This window comes from Xiphophorus couchianus, chromosome 5, assembly GCF_001444195.1.
Source record: "Xiphophorus couchianus chromosome 5, X_couchianus-1.0, whole genome shotgun sequence".
In the NCBI taxonomy this organism is placed as follows: domain Eukaryota; kingdom Metazoa; phylum Chordata; class Actinopteri; order Cyprinodontiformes; family Poeciliidae; genus Xiphophorus; species Xiphophorus couchianus.
In genome coordinates, this window is record NC_040232.1 from 14,037,783 (window position 1) to 14,055,820 (window position 18,038).

At 41.1% G+C, this 18,038-nt stretch overlaps 2 protein-coding genes across 2 annotated transcripts; both read right to left on the reverse strand.

Moving 5' to 3' along the window:
* Window positions 1-99: 99 nt before the first annotated feature.
* rfc1 (replication factor C (activator 1) 1) lies at window positions 100-12,210 on the reverse strand. The gene is made up of 23 exons (XM_028017965.1): window positions 12,063-12,210; window positions 11,506-11,655; window positions 11,340-11,415; window positions 10,237-10,353; window positions 9,846-10,147; window positions 9,670-9,744; window positions 7,838-7,915; window positions 7,416-7,757; window positions 7,223-7,336; window positions 6,942-7,121; window positions 6,151-6,255; window positions 5,279-5,699; window positions 5,083-5,198; window positions 4,881-4,995; window positions 4,246-4,334; window positions 3,938-4,075; window positions 3,697-3,792; window positions 3,370-3,623; window positions 3,172-3,289; window positions 2,114-2,259; window positions 1,834-2,047; window positions 664-849; window positions 100-588 (listed from the first exon to the last, which is right to left on the reverse strand). The coding sequence occupies exons 1-23, from the start codon at window positions 12,063-12,065 to the stop codon at window positions 493-495; spliced, it is 3,531 nt and encodes a 1,176-aa protein (XP_027873766.1). The 5' UTR covers window positions 12,066-12,210; the 3' UTR covers window positions 100-492.
* A 1,360-nt stretch (window positions 12,211-13,570) lies between these two features.
* rpl9 (ribosomal protein L9) lies at window positions 13,571-17,007 on the reverse strand. The gene is made up of 7 exons (XM_028018960.1): window positions 16,835-17,007; window positions 16,639-16,754; window positions 16,295-16,390; window positions 16,035-16,167; window positions 14,752-14,832; window positions 14,364-14,493; window positions 13,571-13,728 (listed from the first exon to the last, which is right to left on the reverse strand). The coding sequence occupies exons 1-6, from the start codon at window positions 16,878-16,880 to the stop codon at window positions 14,387-14,389; spliced, it is 579 nt and encodes a 192-aa protein (XP_027874761.1). The 5' UTR covers window positions 16,881-17,007; the 3' UTR covers window positions 13,571-13,728; window positions 14,364-14,386.
* Window positions 17,008-18,038: the final 1,031 nt, after the last annotated feature.

Below are 18,038 nucleotides of genomic sequence, written 5' to 3' on the forward strand. Positions count from 1 at the left end.
TGCATTTGATTTTAAAGCTATAAAATGTTTCTGCAGGTCCAGCATTTCACCTGGACATCAGCTGCCTTCTTTGTATCTAGAAATAAAACTCCCAGCATGTCTTAGCAACATATTCCTCTATTAGAAAATAGGAATTTACAAATTAATATCCAGGTGTAACAAAAACATTTCTGCGTTGCAGTCGTAGCAAACAATAACAGTCTTCCTCGTCATGGTCACATTATTTGCATCTGCAGCAGCTGAAGCGGAGCCTGAAGGCAGAGGGAATGCACACTGATGAGACACACCTGCAGATGTGGACAGACAGGCTCATTACGTGCAACATCTGTTCAATATGGAGACACTGGAAGTTAAAAAAGCAGCAGTCACTCTGTTGGAGCAAAACGATAGAATCCCAGCCAAGTTCCTCCTCGTCCTGATGCTTAACGTGTTGATTTAAGTGCAGAGTGGCGGTCAGTTAGCGGAGTCCAGCAAAGAAATTAAGTTCTTTCCTCATTTCTTTGCTTTGCCTTTCCCCTTGCCTTTGCCCTTCCCGGACTCTTGCTTCTTCTCCTTCGTCGACTCTTTAGTTGTTTTGGTCTTCTTCTGCTGCAGAGAGAAACCGAACAGGTGAATAACCAGAAAGCAGAACAGAAAATCTTCCTCAGGTCTGAACACACTTACTTTGATCATGGCGTCTGCTTTGAGGCCCTCGGCTTCGTCCCCAGACTCCTGGTCATCTGGACCTTCGTCTCCTCCGTCCAGATCCGCTCCTCCTCCTCCTCCTCGGCGCCCCTTCTTCACAGCTTGGAGGGAATACGGCGTCAGGTGGACCTCCTTGTTATACGCCCGCGTGAAAGCTGCCTTCACCTAGAAGTACAGATCCAAGTTATTAACTAAACAGCTAATCTGAAGTTGACAAATCTTATCGATCAACTAATGATTAGTTTACAATTGGCCATTTTCTTAAAAACTTGGAATTTTCTCCAGTCAAGCGGGCCAACCGACTTTCTATAACATAAAGGTCTACATTTTCATAATATGCTGAATTAAAAGAAAAACATTAAATTTGAACATTATTTTGTATTAAATACTGATTGCATAAACAGATAATTGTGGTTTTCTCACATGATTAAATTTAGACATATTTATAAAATATAACAAAACATGAACCTCTTAGCCTGCTGAACAGAGAAATAAAAGCTGAAAAGAATAAAATCTGTTAAACACTTATTAATTCCTCACCAACAGAAAGATATTCATGCAGAATTACTGTCTGTGGTTGAACCTGAGCAAATTTTAAAACTTTACTCCAAAAAGACTCACGACTACAGCCCTCAAAAATCAACCCATTGGCATCATATCTTTTCCACATTTTTTCCGTTTTATCCTCTGATTTTCTCTCCTCACATCCTCGACTTTGCAGCAGCCATTTTGAATGAGAACCTGCTGCTGCTCCGTCATGCAGCTCGGCTGATTGAGCGCTATTAAGGCGAAACATAAGGAGCTTATTGAGTGTTTATATTTCAAAACAGAACCGCGTAAAGAGCATTTTGTGTCCCACACCGGACTCTGTTTGGACCGTTTCTCTTTCCCGTTCTGGTATGGCTCCAAAATCATTCGATCAAGTGGCTTCATTAAGAATGACCAGCGGCGCCCTCTGCTGGATGGCGGCCAAACTGCAAGACTAAAAAAAAAGGTCTAAGCAGGTATTATTGGTGAACTAATAACAGAAGTAGATTAATTGTTTGTATCCCTACCTAGAAGCAGAAAAATAACGGTCAGGATGGAAAAGCATTCAGAAACTGTTTAAAAAAAATTAAGAGTGAGCCTCTTCCGTCGTCCTCAGCTCACCTTGGAGTCCAGTTTGGAGTAGGGGTCAGGCTGCCCGCCCCACACACTGATCTCCATGATGCTGTCTACGTCCTCCTTAAGGAGCTTGTAGTCGTCCAGCAGCTGCACGGCCTGCGCCGCTCCCTCCGCTCCGTGCCTCTGCAGCGGATGCAGCAGCGCCTGGCGCAGGTAATGCATGTAGTCCAGGTTCACCGCCTGTCTGCTGCTCAGGGTCCTGCAGGAGCAGAGAGCATTAAACACCCCGCCCAGGGAGCGCGATGGACGAACAAATGAAGCTTACTTTAAGCTCATGTGTGCGGTCAGCTCCTGCACGATGCGGGAATGTTTGTTGGTAGAGGAGTGCTTGCCCAGCCAGCTGGGGAAGACGGGGAACTGAGACATGTAGCCTCTCATGAGCTCGCCCGGCAACACGCTGGCAAAGATGGCCTGAAAACACAACCAGGCTCAGAAGCATTCACATTCACAGTGCACTAAATTGATGGAAGTAGCTCAAGCTAGGGCTGGACAACATGGCTGAAAAATGTATCACGATTCAAGCGTTTCATATCAGTCGATATAATTGATTAGTTTTTAGTTTTAAATATCTGAAATACTGAAACTGGTGGCGTGATTTCTCAGGTTTTATCCACAGTTTCCTCTCCAGAGAATATTTTTTCTTTTCATGCCATGCTTTTTTTATTTTTCAGCAGTTCTGAGGTACAGTGGCGAAACCTGAAACTGCGGCTGCACAAGTTACTCAGCAAGATGTTGCTAGGTAACCAAAGAGCGAGTCAGTTAGTCGATGCCATGCACCTAGCTATAGCCTTTCCTCTGCCTACAACCCCCAGAATGCTGTGCAGTTCTGGATCGGAGTTCAGTGAAATTACTAAATTATCTATCAGACATATTATCTATTGATATTGATCACATATTTATCAAAATATGTGTTATTGATTTATTGTCCTATCCAAAATAGTGGAATTCTAGATAAATATGACTAAGACTTCTGCAACAGGCCTTCATCTTGGCTTTACACTGAGCTGAAATAATCTTTTATTTCACATCCTGTTTCTGGAAACGTAGTTATTATTTGATAATATTTAGATGGATGTCAAATAAGTTGCTACATTAAGTTTCTAAAGAACCTTTCAGCATCTGTCTCAGACTGACTCGTGCAGCTCCACCTAGAGATATTCAGTCGCAGTCTCTAAATAACAAACTCCTCACGAGATCAGACTAATAAGTTTGATACATAAATATCCAGGTGATTATCAGTTATTATCAGAATATTATTATTTAATAAGGCAGTCCCTATAGTTTACAACATAACACTTGAGACGATTCATAGACCATCGTTACCTGAGTGGGAAGCAGGGACCAGTTTTGACTCGATCGGATCCGTCTGTCCACCAGGTCGCCGTCGGCGATGGAGTCGGCAGTCTTACTGAGCAGCACCAGGTGGGACGTCATGTCTCCACTGTGAGGAAAGATGAAAGCAGGAACATCAGCTGGACGCGAGTCTCTGCAGACCTACGCAGCGTGGCGCGTCTCACTCACCGAGCCGCAGCCGGACGGACGTGCAGGTAGTTCTCCTGGACGAAGAGCGGCGCCAGAGAGTAGTCGTGGAAGAAGAGGTCAGACTTGTCGATGAGGCTCATGTGGGCCGTCTCTTCGCCCGAGGCGAACACCTTCCTGCAGACGTCGAACGGCCCCAGCTTCATGTCCTTGCGGGCCCTGGCCGCGTCGGACTTGCACCGGTCGTACGTCATCACCTTGTCTTTGGCCGACCACATGCTCAGGTTGTGAATCACCTGGAGACACGGGCAAAGTGACGGGACGGAAACATCCCAGACCTCAAAGAGTGAGACGCTTTGAGCTCCTTACCTGTCGCACGTCCTGGTTGGAGGCCAAGATGATTTCATTGAGAGCCGGAGGAGGGATCTTGATACCCTCTTTATAAGCAAGAGACATCATGGCTCCCTGGAAAAAAATTTAAATTAAATCAATAAAATGATAATATGATGACAATCCAATTATGAAAACACAAATTTCTACAATTAAGGTAATTTTTATGCATTTAATTTAACATTAATGGACACGTTGCAGTGTGACGACAAGAGGGAACCTTGATCTGCTCCATCCGCGGCCTCTGGAAACGCAGGTCAAAGCAGTAATTGGCCAACGATCTGATCTTCTGGTGGTTGCGGTCGTTGCACATGCAGATGATGGGAATCTTTGAGTTTTTGATCAGGCCGATCATTTCCTACAAGAGGCACAAAGTCACTGGTCAGAGAAAAATACTCTTACAATAAGTAAATATTCCAACTGGTTAGATTTCCATCAGGCACACAGTCATTTTCCAAACATTCCTTATTTTTAACCTTCCCATAAACTCCAAAATCCGATCAGATCATGAGAAACGAGCTCCAGTACCTGGATTCCTCCTCGGTCTTCATTTCCAGCCATGCCGTCCACTTCGTCCATGATGAGGACGTGCTTACTGCTCACCGTCTGAGACGTTCCTGAAGGACAGACAGAAGAGGCTCAAAAAGGTTTGAGATTTGCTGAAGAAGAGGATAAATATGAAGAGCACAGTTAGCGTGAGCTGTGTGGCAGCGTTCACACGGTTTTCATGTCACAGCTGTAACTTCTCCACAAATTTAAAGAGTTTTCAGTCAATTTTACATCCATTTATTTATATTTTAAAAATGGAGGAGGGATGGATAAAAGGAAGGAATGACTAGATCTACAGAATTTGGTATCAAAATTTTGATACCAAATTCAAACTTTTGAATTTTGGGTCATGTGGATATTTTTTTTTTATCCACATGACCCAGCTCTACTTAGACATGGGGACAGGAAATAAAGTCTTCATATTTTTCCAGCTCCATTTCCAAAGTCCTCCAAACCGGGAAATATTCCAGACTTTTCCAGGTTGCGAAGCAGCTCCTGTGAAAGGGCAACGATGCCACTTTCTGACAGCTGTACTTGCGAATTATTAGGAAACATTTGGAACAAAATTTTCCATCTTTTACAAATCAGCAGCTGTTTTATAAACAAACATTGACCTTTGTAGAAGTTCTCGATGCTGGTGTTGTTGAGCGACTCCGCCACGACTTCCTTCAGGCTGTTTTTGCTGCGAGTGCAGCTGGCGTTCATCTCCACGTAGCTGAAGCCCAGCTCCTTCAACAACAAGCAAACCCACAGATTCAAACAGGAAGTGCGACCAGAGCCTGCTGGTTAGACGCCAGTGTGTGCCCTCCGACTGACCTCACAGACCAGGGCAGCTGTGGTGGTCTTCCCCACCCCTGGAGGCCCAGAGAGCAGAGCAGCTTTGTATCCTGATCCGTCATCCTTCCCTCCTCCAAATTTACCAAACCTCGATGCTGTTGAACAGAAAGCACATCTAGAACCGACACGTTTCTGCCAGATGAGTCGGCGTGAGGTCGGCCGGTTCTTCTGCTACCTGCGGGTTTGTCCGGTCCTCCGCTGTGGTGTCTGTGCCAGTTCTGCAGCCAGCGGAGCAGCTTGTTGGCGCAGCTCTGCTCCCCCTGCTGGCCGATCACACCCTTCAGAGAACGTGGACGGTACTTGTCCACCCACAGGAGACCGGCAGCGTCCCCCTGCGGGGAAGGGGGGGAGGGTCCAGGAGCTGAGGAAGAGGAGGGTGTGTTGGGAAGGCCCAGCTCCCTTCGGGCTGTCTGTCTGGAGCCCCTCCCAGTTGGAGTGCTGCTGCTGCTGCCACTGGCTCTTTGCCTCTGGCCCGTCTTTGAGGGGCTCGGGGTCTTGGGGGACCTGGAGTTCCCCTTGGAGGGGGAGATCTTCTGAGCCTTGGGGGTAACCTTTGAGATTTCACTTGAAGGAGTTCTGGTTTTTGAGGCTTTGCACTAAAAGATGCAACAAAACATCCAAAGAAATAAAGAGAGATCGACTTCATTAGGACCATTTAAAGGTTAAAGGTTAAAAGTTAAAGCCCATATCTGCAGACTTGGCTCAAAACAAAAATTATTTTTATGGAGTAAAACACCACATTTTGTGAACTATTGTGCAGCTTTTGGAAATATTATGGTAAATTTCCATCAGGTGATTTTCACATTAGTTTAGCTGCTATTCTTTAAAGGGCAGTTTTATGTAAAATTTACTTTTTTGATCTTTACATCATGGTATAATGCTACTCTTTTAGTTATTTGATTGTGTTATAAAATGGGACTACGCCATTGGAAAATACATAATCCTGCCTCTTTAAGCCATATGGTAATAAAAGCCATGCTGATATTTATTACTGCTAATGTGCCAAAGTAAAAGCCTTTATAGTGTTACTAATGTAGGAGTTCTGACCTCAGCTTCTGCAGCGATCTCATACTTTGACTTCTTCCCTGGTTTGGTTCTGATCAACTCCAACAAGCCGTCCTCATCCAGGATGACGGTGCCTAAACTCTCAGCCTGGAGAGCAAAACACAAAGGAAGACTCGTAACGTTAACATGAATGAAACTGGAATATTTCAGTAATTTAGGCTTCAAGTTCTTTGATAAATTGGAGGATATTTTTAAAAATAAACCATAACATCCTGTTGCTTTCGAGTACAAAAACAGTGCAACTTGAAATCATGTCACCAATTTATTTCCCCTCTGTAAATGTAAATGTAGAAAAATGAAGGGCTTGAGCTCCACAAATATTTTAGTGTGAGATTTTTATTTGTAAGAATGTTACACGTCTTAGCAGATGCAGGTGATGAAGGGTGAATAAGCTGCCGCTTCTTCCTACTTCTTAATAAAAGTGTTTTTTACTAATATTTATTTATTCTGTTATCAATTAAACTATTAATTAATAGTAATAATAAGGCCATATAATCCCTATTTTGAATGAATTTATTATGATTTTAATTATTATTAATTAAAATGATTATCTTGATGAATTTATTATTTACCAAATTTAATACTGATTTTATTCATTGATTACAATTTATTATTACCATTAAGATTATTATGATTATTACTACTAGTAGTAGCAGTTATTTTGTTCAATTTAGAAGTAGTAACCCTTTCGTTTGTTTTATGTTTCATCTTTATCTAAAAAATATGGTCCAAATAAACCCTGACAACATGACGTGGGCTGCTGGCCGGCTGACCTTGTCCAGTTTGGACGCTCCACTGTCTCTGCCCTGCACCAGGTAGTTGGTCTTCTTGCTGACGTTTCCCGTCACTTTGCCTCCGTAACGCTCAATGAGAGCTTTGGTGTCGTCTCTCTCCATCGACTCCAGGACTCCAGTCAGCACAAACACACACCCCTCCAAACAGTTTTCTGCTCCCTAGAAAGATTTTTTTTATTTTTCTTAAAGTGAGTAACTGTGTTTTGAAATAAAGAATGACTGAGAAGCAGCCGGTTCCTCGTTGTGACGTTCCACCTTACCTCTGGGATTTCCTTGGATCCCAGCGCTCGTGGTCCGTCTCTGTTGAGGTAATTCCTGAAAGCTAGAGTGTGCATCTTCTTCTTCTCCGCATCGTCAGGACTCGTACTTGTGCTCTGGTTGGGAAGCAGAATAAAACCTGAAAGAAGCTCAAATGAATGGGTCAGAGTTCAGCCTCACAGTAAGCAGCATTACCTCGGGCTTCTTAGGAGACGTTTTCAGCGCCGCTGGTGTCGTTCCTGCTTTGGGTGTGAATTTCATGTCTGAAATCGATGAAGCACGCGGCTCTTTTTTCGGAGAGATTTTGTTTTTCCTCGGTGAAGTGGGTGTTTTGCTTTTCGCGCCTTCGTCCTTCGCCTCGTCCTGCTTCTTCATCATGGCCAGCTTGGAGCTGGCTCTGACAGCAGCGGGGCTCTTCTGGGGCGACGGACTGATAACGTCCTCCGGAGGAGTCCGACTGGTCTTCGACGGGACGCTCACGCGGCTCTTCTTGGGGGTCGTGGTTGTACTTGGTTTTTCCTCAGAGTTTTTGCGAGACTTGAAAAGGTACAGAAACATATTTACATCTCCTCTATAAGAAGCCAACATGCCTTTTAGTGACCATTGCAGTGCCTTACTTTTTTGGGCTGTGGCTCGGTGTCCAGCATGGCCAACGTTCTGGCAAACTCCTCGTCCTCATGGACTTGTTTTTCCACCTGCTTGAAAGAAAAATAGCAAAATCATGAACAACTTAGACCAGTGGTCCCCAACCTTTTTATCACCGCGGACCGGTCAAGACTTGGCTATTTTACTGCGGCCCGGGGGGCAGGAGGCTTTTCCCCTTCACAAAGAAACTTTCCAAAGACATCTGATCTGTTTCTTACTCATTTTGCTGCTTGTGGGCTCAATGTTGTCGCGCAAGACGTAACCGAGAGAATCCGGTTAAAGGATTTTCAAAATAAAAGATCCTCCAGACTCAAATAATACCTAAAACGGAAATATTTAATTATTCCTTGTGCAGCCCGGTACCAATTGGTCCACGGCCCGGGGCTTGGGGACGACTGACTTAGACTACTGTTGGACCTCAGTGCAGCAATTGACCATGTTGACCATGAAACATCGAAACAACTAGAACGTTGGGTTGGACTCTCTGGTTCTCTGGCTCGAGTCTTACCTAAAGAAGAGATTCTGTTGTATGAATAGGTAACTTATCATGTAACTTCAGATGTGGGGTTCCCCAAGGCTCAATCCTGGGACTTTTTCTATTTAATATCTACATGCTACGAGACCATAACTCTGCTCCATTTTGCCAAATTGAAAATATTTTTTCTCAGCTCCGTCTACATGGAACATGTTGCAAAAAGACCTGAAATTGACTAAACTTATTTGATTGAGCATTTTTAAGTCCAGACTGAGCGCACTACAGATAACGTCCTTAAAATGTGACTTTTTAGTATTTTTATAACATTTTAATTGTGTACCTAACTGTAATTATTGTATTACCTTTGCTGCCTCTTGGCCAGGCCTCCATTGAAACAGAGATTTTTTATCTCAATGATGGTTAAATAAAGGTAATATAAAACACTACGCAGATGACACACAGCTCTACCTCACAAACCCTTCCAAGCACTAAACAGATGATTAAAACAAAACAATGTGTGGATGCATCAAAACTTTCTCCAGCTGAACAGAAATTAAACTGACGTTATTATCTTTGCACCTAAAGAGGAACGATCTGGAGTCAACGCACAGCTTCAGGTATTACAGCTGGAAACTAGAGATCAGGCCTGAAATCTGGGCATAGAGAGGGACTCAAACCCGCACTTTCAAAGACACATAAAGACAATTACAAAGTTGGCCTTCCATCACCTGAAGAACATCTTTAGGACTGAAGAGGGACAATTCTGCATTGTCCTACAGCATTACTCAGTAGTACATAATTGTACTGTTTTGATCTTCAATATGAAATTCATTCAATTTAGTGAAGGTAATGAGAAAGTGGGAAAAAATTTAAGAGGGTTTGCAAATCGCTACAGATCAACAAAACGTATCAAGCTAGATATTGTAAATTTGTTGGAATATATTTCTGTTGCCAGAAAAATCCCTACACTGTAGCATCTAACTACTGATGGAGGTAGATGGGCTCGTAGCTGGTTAGGGGGGTGCTTAAAGAAGTCGCAGCCTAAACAGAAACCTGCTCACTCTGGTTCATGTAACCAACATGTGCATGCAGCTGCAAAGAGCTGCTCTTTAAATTAAAACTATGTCAGGAGAACCTAGAAAGGAAACAGCTTTTCTGACATCAACCAGCTGCATCTGATGACAATAAATTGACAAAAGATAAAACGACTTGTTTAAATCCTGAATGTGTTCCCTCCCACCCCCCCACCCCCCAACTATGCCACTGAATGAAAACGTATTCCAATGATCTCCAAACTGAGAATTCACTATAGTTGATTTAACCTCTTACCTCCATGTCCTCCTCCATCTGCAGCTGCCGGGCCAATTCCTCGTCGCTTATCAGGTCGTCTAACTCTTGAGTCGGCTGAAGGAAGACAGGAGTTTTACAAATTTAGTTTCCTGCAGAGTAAGAAAATCATCAGAAAATGCGTCATGGAGAAGTCAAGGAAAGGAAAGTTAGCTTACAGCCTTTCGTTTGGTGCTGGCTACCAGCTTCTTGTCTGAGCGGTGAATCTCTCCGCTGCCGAAGTAGTCGAGTACAGAGGTGAGAGTTTGCTTAGGCGGAGGGGGAGGGGCTAGTTTAAGGGTTGTAGGAACTTTGGGACTCTTTATCTCAGTTTTCCCCCAACTCAAAGGAGGCTTAGCAGGAGACTTGACTCGCTCTTTGACTTTAGGACTGCAACTGTCTTCCTCTGACTTTTTATTAGCGCCGTTCTGTTTGGGCTTGGAGGCCTTCTTCAGACTCTGAAAGTTGTCACTGTCCGAGTCTGCAGGTTCAAGAGACAAGCAGAGCTTTTCTTTAAAGGCCAAATACATTAGGTGGACCTGAGAATAATTTCATTTGATGGTGTCTGACCTGTTTCAGAGACGTACTGCACAGGATTCTTCTTAGGAGGCGGATCTGCTTTGCTGGTCGCAGCTTTCCCTTTGGAGGATTTCTTAGCCTTCATCACCGGCTCTTCCTCGTCTGAATCTGAACAGAAACAAGAATGACATGCTTTTCATTTCTCATCTAATTTTTGGAAAACATCCCTCTCTTAAGGATGCAATTCCTAGAACTGGTCCCCTACAGCTTTATGAAAACGGTAAAGAAATCTGCAAAAGGTTTTTTTTGTCATTTTCTCACTGAAGATGAACAAGGATTAAGATCAGTATTTTTCTAACAAAGATCTAAATGTGAAAAAAATTTGTTACTCTATAGCACAAACAGTAAAGTGTATTCATAAAGGCAGAAATGGGATACCAGGAAAAAGTTACACCAAGATTTTAACAAGTTACTGATTTCAAAATGGCAAAAATGTTCCACTGTACTGCTCCTACCTCCAGCTACAATTACAAAGAGTTATAATGATGTACCAAATATAAATCAACTAACAACATTTTGTTTCGTGCATTTTTAATAATGATAAAGGTTGGGGACTTGTTTGATTAATTTCCTATTTTGCTGGTTTCCAACTAGAGTCCCACAATATATAAAATCAGAATTATTGCAGCTTTAGCATGTTTAATATTGAAATAGCAAAAAATGTTTTTAGATGCAGTTTAATTTAACTCTCATGCATTCAAACTCCACCAGCCATTTTTATATTTTGCTATTTGGATGGACTTCCGCTGGATTTTACGACCAGAGGCGGTGCAGTTTAAAGATAAACATGCTAACGCTCATGGAGGACAAAAAACAGGGAGGAAAATAAACATCAACATCTGCAATTTCATGTTTTCTGTGCAGTTCTGGTGATTCTTCAAACCAACTACTTCTATCAAAGAACCGTTTGCTAATTTCATTTCTTTGAAGAGTTCAATTTAAGAGACAAAAGTAAAAGTGGAAATGGTCAAAATCTGGTCAGACAAAGAAAAACCTGAAATTGGTACTGACAGGAAATAGCCTAATTAGTGCATCTCTAGACTATTAGTCTATATGTTCATTTATGATATAAAAGATTAAAATATTTGGCATACCCGATTCTATAACTTGGCGTTTCTTTCTTTTCTTCTCGCTGCTTTTGTGTTGCTCTTCATTTTTGGAGCTTTTGACCTGAATAACAAGAATAAAAATATTGTGTAATGAAGTGGAGAAAACAGGATTTTCCGTCTTTTTACATGGTGGAGGACAACATCTTCTTGCCTTGGAGCCCTCCTCCTCCTCCTCCTCCTTCTTCTTCTTCTTTTTCACATCTTCTTCTGAGGAAGTCTTCTTTTTCCTCTTCTCGTCTGGTTTTCTGTCTACGTTTGGGGCAGGCTTGCCTGATACCGGTCCAAAGAACCGCCTGATGTCCTGCACATTGAAACACAGCGGAGTTTTTGACTTTTACAGCTTCACTAGATCGCTGTGATTGTAAACACAAGACTCTGATGCAGAGACTACAGTGAAAAGAGGCTGCAGGATTAATTCGGGAGCTCAGGCGCTCAATTTCAGTAGCTTTCACTTTCTGACTAAGATCCTGCACGTAAACGCATCATTTTTCCTAAACAAACAAACAAAAAAAAAAAGCACAAACACGTCAACATTTAAACAGCTTTATGCTTATTTTTAGTGTAAAATAAATTGAAGCGGTTTAGCTGCAGCTAAACCCGAGAGCAGCTTTATCCACATGACGTCGCAGGTATTTTTCGTCTTGTTGAGAAACGTCGGGAGTTCGTGCAGCTCCAGGCCTGAGCCAACAGACCGAAACTGTTACCTACCATGATGAACACGCTGCTCTCGCACCCTGGTCGCCGGTTTGGTGCAGAAAGGTCAGAAAAATCTTTCAGCTGTTGGCGCGAAGCACTGTGGTCGCCAGGAGGTGACGCACCGACACAGGGATTGGCGTGCGTCAGTACGTCATCAGACGTGCCGAGTTTATTTGGGAATTCAAAAACAAAACAAACCGTGCAATCATGATAATAATAATTTTTTTTAAAAACCCCGCTGTGGTTTAAATGTAAATCACAGAAACTGATATGGCTGCTGCGGTTTGACAGGTTTCTCACTCACAAGAAATACATTAAAATGACCACCGTATTGTAATGCGCATCAGATTCCCAGTTCAAAATTTCAACAGAAAGAAAGAAAAATGTGCCACATCTTGGCAACAGACTGCCAAGATGTGTGGCAGTCTGTTGGTTTTGCTTCAGTTCCTTGCAGACCCTGAATCGTTTAGCTCCCCTCACCATCCACTCCAGGGCTCTTCTCCTGTCTGCCACATTGCAACACAAAAACGCATCAATTTCTCTTTCTAAAAAAAAATGTCATTTATTCATTCTTTGTACCTTAAGATTTTTAATATTCGTACTGATCAAAATTCTTCCATGTGTTCCTGACCGGTTCTTTATATGAAGAATCTTGAATAATTTGAGTTACATTTAATTTCCCTTTGACATCAATAAAATATTTTTTCTAATTGACCACGACAGCATATTATGCAGGGCTTAACATGTGAGGAAGCTGATCAGCGTCAGTAAAACCATCAGGTACAAAACAAATCGAAAGCAAAAATATGAGCCTACCCTCAAATATGTACTATATTAACATTTGAAATATTGGGCTACAAATAGATGCTGAACTGCAGCTGTTGATTTACTAGATCAGCTCTTAGATTTAGACCATTTAAATTACCATTATTTGGTCCACTTAACAGCATTTTACCTTCATTGCACCTCCTTCAATAGTTGAGTCCAAATATTTTTATTCTTTTGCAGAAAGACTGGAAAGCTCCATTAGGCCACAAATACCAGATTTAAAAAAAAAAAAATTCATTATGTTTTTCCTTTTATAAAATATGAAATATATAATTGTAAAAACACATCTGCAATTCATGTTAGAGCCAACATGTATTACAAGTATTTTGTAATACATGTATACAATTACTGGTATTTTGAGGTCAACTTTTATGGGATATTCTGAACAGCATAGGAGTCACTATTTCTTCAAAAACACGTACAGCAACACCCTAACTGTCAGCCAGACATGTACGATTCCTGAACAGCAGTCAGGAGCCGTACAAAACCATTGGAGGGTCACAAAAGGCCCGGGAACCACACTTTGAACACCTGGCAGTGGCACTGATCTGTTTTGATTTTCTGAATTCCTCTAATCTGTTATTTCAAATCTTTTTGAGGAACTGTAAACATATAAATATATAATTTCTTGACTCCGCACCGTTTTTTCCATGTTTATCCTTATTGTAGCTGAATAAAAAACGGCAAACAAATATATAAAGATGTTTGCTTTATTGGTCATAACAGGAAAAGTGGACATTTTATTCAACATCTTGCTCCACCACGGTGGTTTTCTCGCTGACATAAATGCCGTCCAGGAACTTTCTGATGTCCTTCTTTCTGACGGTGGTGGCCTGCTGGATCAACGCCGCTGCAGAGAAACAGGAGAGCCGCAAATCAGAGCAGAAACTTACTTTAAAACATGTTGGGAAAAATGCCAGTACATGCTTATTTCTCAGGGCCTGGTCTGAAGAATGAAAGCAAAGATTCAATCATGAAAAGGAAAAGTGACACACAAAGCGGGGAAGATTTAGAGTCAAGTATCCAATGATGCAAAGCATGTGCAGGTGGGTAATAAAAAACAAGGTGCAAATACAGGTAAACATCCCATTAAACAGTTTGGAAAGAGAAAAGTGGCTTTAAAATTGAAAAATAAAGAGTGCAAGCTTAGAATTGAAATGGTGCCAAATTTATTCATTAAATGCTTTTTATGTGGCAGAAGCATTTTGTTAAAATTTTTACTTTATGAAAAAACTCAGCCCTAAGTTCGCCTGGAGTTTTATGCTGAGTTTTGTCAACATGTCACATATCAGGAGAATGACTTCAAATAGACAACATAGCTGGACAGACTCCTGAATTTTATGATTACCGACGCTTGACAAGTTTAAGGTAGGAAGCATGCAACAGATAAATGTGCAACAGAAAGAAAGGTTCGAGGAAAACAAACAAGACGGGTAGGAAAAGCGAGACGTTCCCATGCAGGGCAGACCGACGGCGTCATCTAACCTCTACACCAGCAGATGTTTTCTCTACTGGTCTGCATCCACTACTGTTCCCTTCTCAGACACGTAAATGCCGTCCAAGAACTTTCTGATATCCTTGTTTTTGACTGTGGTGGCCTGCTGGATCAGAGCAGCTGGAACAGAGGAGGACGAGCATCACACCACAGCACGATCACTTCTGCCCAAACATTTCTGATGCATTTTGAACATCTGCAAAAAGAAAAACTAAACCAACACTTTACACAAACAAGCTGAACTTCCATCGGACCGTTTGGTGGCAGGAGAGAGCGACCCGACACATTGCAACCATCAACAGAACTTCTTATTGCAGCTTATTTCATCTTGATGGACAGAACGGCTCTGAACAGTTTGATAACGTTAATGAGACACACCTGAGTTAGACACCAGCTCGATGTCGTTTCCCTCCAGGACCAGCTCGTCCTTCTGGGCTGCTGACAGCGCACAGTTAACTCCTGGAAGCAAACGGGAAGATCATTTTTAATATGTTACCATGAGGCCAGAATTTTTTACCGGATTATAATCCAATAAAAATTCTAACAGCAGGTGAGAAAATCAGTACTGAAGAAATAATATTTTCCTCTCATTTCATATCAGTTTTGATCGAACAATAGGTTCTGTGGATATTATGGTCTAAAAACCAAATGTAAAAATATTCATAACTTAATATTTATATACAGTCGTATCAGAACGAGGCTTTTAGACAAAACATTTTAATGATGCCATAAAAAATATTGCAATTTAGAGAGCGCTAAGATGTCAAAGACCTTGTTTGAGAGTTCATAATGTTTTGCTACATTAATACATTACTGTATTTTATAAAAAATTATAAATGAAAGGCAACTGATTTATGAAAGTACAAGAGCTTTAGTGCTGCAAAGATTCAACAATTTGCTGATCTGAGATTAACATGAAAGTTCAAACAATCTTTAGTATTTTCTGCAAATAAAAGAGCAAATGTTTGGTTAATATTACCAAAGCATTTGGTAATATAGCGTTGGGCGATACGGATTAAGAATACAATCTCAGTTTTTTTATGCCAATTTCGATTTCCAATTTTAAATCAATATTTCCCACCCACATTTTTACTAAACAACAAAAAAAGACATAAAATGTGTAATATTTGGCATTTATTTCAATAACTCAAAAGAAATAGAAGCTTCAAAATATGCTTGGAAGATTGTGGGTGAGCTAACATCACTATGGAAACCCAAGCATCAGATTTGTGGAATATATATAAAAAAAATCAAAAAAATCTGAATTTTCCAAAAATTAAAGCTTCAAAAACAGAAAACTTGATAAAAATCAGTGAATTTATTGCGCAGCTCTAGTTAAAATAACCATGTTTGAATTTTAAAGCTGTGTAGAAGAAAACTGAATGAGCAGTAATACCTTTTTTCTCAAAACAAAAATAAAAGGGAGAAAAACAACCAAAACTGTCCAACACTGTTTTGTTAGTCTACGTTTATTACCAGTCTATCTAACCCACTGAATGTGATCGTTTTGCCTTTAAACATCCCTGCCTTACAAAAAATCTGGCCAACCACCATTCCCATCCTTTCCACTAAGTCAAACTGTGACTTTTCCAAACTGAAAGGAAGTAAATATCTCTAATTATCACAAACTCCAGAGTCTCCACAGTGTGAAGCCAACTCACCAGTCCTCATCCTGACACGGCGGATGTACTTCTCTCCCAGAAAGTTCCTGATTTCCACCAGAGACCCACTCTCCTGAATGACCACGTTGATGGGGAAATGGGCGTACACGGAGCGCATTTTATACCGGAAACCCTGCAGCAGACAACAGGAGCAAAGTCAACGATCAAACAAACAGATTTACGTTGTTAATTTAGAACAAAGGCAGCCCAAGTGACCGAGATTCATTTGACTGCAGTGTTTCCAGGAAGGTGAACCTCACCAGAGTGACACCCTTGATCATGTTCTGGACGTGGCTGCAGATGGTGCGCACCGTGGCCAGCTCCTTCCTGTTTCCCCACCATTTCTCCACACGAAGCTAAACAACAACAGCACAGGGATCAGTTTTACACAGCCTCACATGTTAAATTACAGTTAAAAATGCTCAAACGGTTGATAACTTGACAATAAGGGGGTACAACCAAACAAAAAAAGTCAAACATTACTTTTTATCTTGTAATTGAAGCAGGGATGCATCCCGGCACTAGCTCCATTGCTAATGGTTAAACTTTCTTTGAATATACTCATGCAACACTATTTCAGTAACAGATTGTCAATCATAGCTACCTTCTTCTGTTTCTTGCCCAGCAGGCTGAGCTCCAGGTTGATGTGGTTGAACTCCCTGGTGAGTTTACCACGGGGCCCTTTGACAATCACAGTTCGCCCCTTTAGCCTGACTTCCACTGTGGCAAACAAAAGTCAGTTTAAAAACATTACAACATATTTATTCACGTTCATCTGTGCAGCATCAGCAGCTTCTTACCGCTGTCAGGCAGGTCGACAGTCTGGCTGCTGAGAATGGTCTTCATTCTACACACACGCACAAAACAAGCGTTATATTTCAATCTTGTTTCAGCACTTTAACTTAACACTCAATAAGTTAGGCAACCCTAAAGCACGTGATGTATGTAAATGTTCTGATAGGTGCAATATTAGCATGTGTGATTTAAGCTTGAATCAAGCCAATCTGGATTTAGCCACACTGACTGAGCTAATGCTAACGCAGAGCTACGCTGTTCCACATCCCATGGTTTTAATAAAAAAGACAAAATGTTCTACTCCAGAACAGTCACACAAACTACCAGGAGTTGTTTAAACCCCACTCCTGTAACTGAAACAGTTTAATCGGCCGTCGCCATTAACACAAACAGACCCGTCAGGCCGCAGACGGATAAACTGTGGACAAACTATTAATCATTTCTCCACCGAAACTAAAAGCAGGACAAAAATATCGCTCATATTGTGAAATGTAGCATCATCGGTGTCTTGATGTGAAAAAAATAAATAGAAACGTGTGTTAATAGACTCAGATGGAGTTAGATGAAAACTCCGAAACAATTTCACAGCTATCCTCACCTCGCCGGTAGCAAAGGAAAGGAGGACGGAAGAGCGTCATGACGCAATTGTAGGAGCCCATCAGCAGACCTCATAATCAATTATCGAACTCTCTATCTGAAGACTTAAAATGTGACAGAAAAGTATATTTTGGGATGAAGTAGAAACAACAGAGTGTATTTTTTGGTATATAAATTTGCGAGTGTCTTTTAAGAAAATCTACTGGCTTTATTTACAAACTTTAAAATAATGAAAGCCCTATTTACCTAAATCTAGGTTAAACGAAAGTTAAATTTTCACAATAGCAGTGTTTTCTGTATGTGGATTACTTAGATTAAAAAAATTAGCAAAGAAAATTGAAACATTTTAAATCTGGAAAAATATAAGAAAACGCTTAAAGTGATCAAAATTATACACAATACTTGAGCTGTAAACTGGAAATGGGAATGCTTTCCACGAATAGCTAAAATCCAATTTGGTTAATGTTTTTAGTTGAGTCGAATTTAAATAATTAAGATACAACTCAGATGTACTACAACTAAATATGTACTGGTATAGCTAGCAAAATCACTTAAATTGACAAAAGAAAAAAATTTCATTATTAAAATGCATAATCTTTTATAATTTATGGT

What these genes read in the sequence shown, in the direction of transcription:
- rpl9 (XM_028018960.1), bottom strand. Translation starts at nt 16,880, where the DNA reads ATGAAGACCATTCTCAGCAGCCAGACTGTCGACCTGCCTGACAGCG. An exon ending in TGTCGACCTGCCTGACAGCG is followed by an intron (nt 16,755 to 16,834) that starts GTAAGAAGCTGC and finishes TGTTTGCCACAG; the next exon opens with TGGAAGTCAGGCTAAAGGGG. An exon ending in TGGGCAAGAAACAGAAGAAG is followed by an intron (nt 16,391 to 16,638) that starts GTAGCTATGATT and finishes GTTGTTGTTTAG; the next exon opens with CTTCGTGTGGAGAAATGGTG.
- rfc1 (XM_028017965.1), bottom strand. An exon ending in CCAACCAGGACGTGCGACAG is followed by an intron (nt 3,624 to 3,696) that starts GTAAGGAGCTCA and finishes CCGTGTCTCCAG; the next exon opens with GTGATTCACAACCTGAGCAT. An exon ending in AAGCAGACGCCATGATCAAA is followed by an intron (nt 589 to 663) that starts GTAAGTGTGTTC and finishes TTCTCTCTGCAG; the next exon opens with CAGAAGAAGACCAAAACAAC.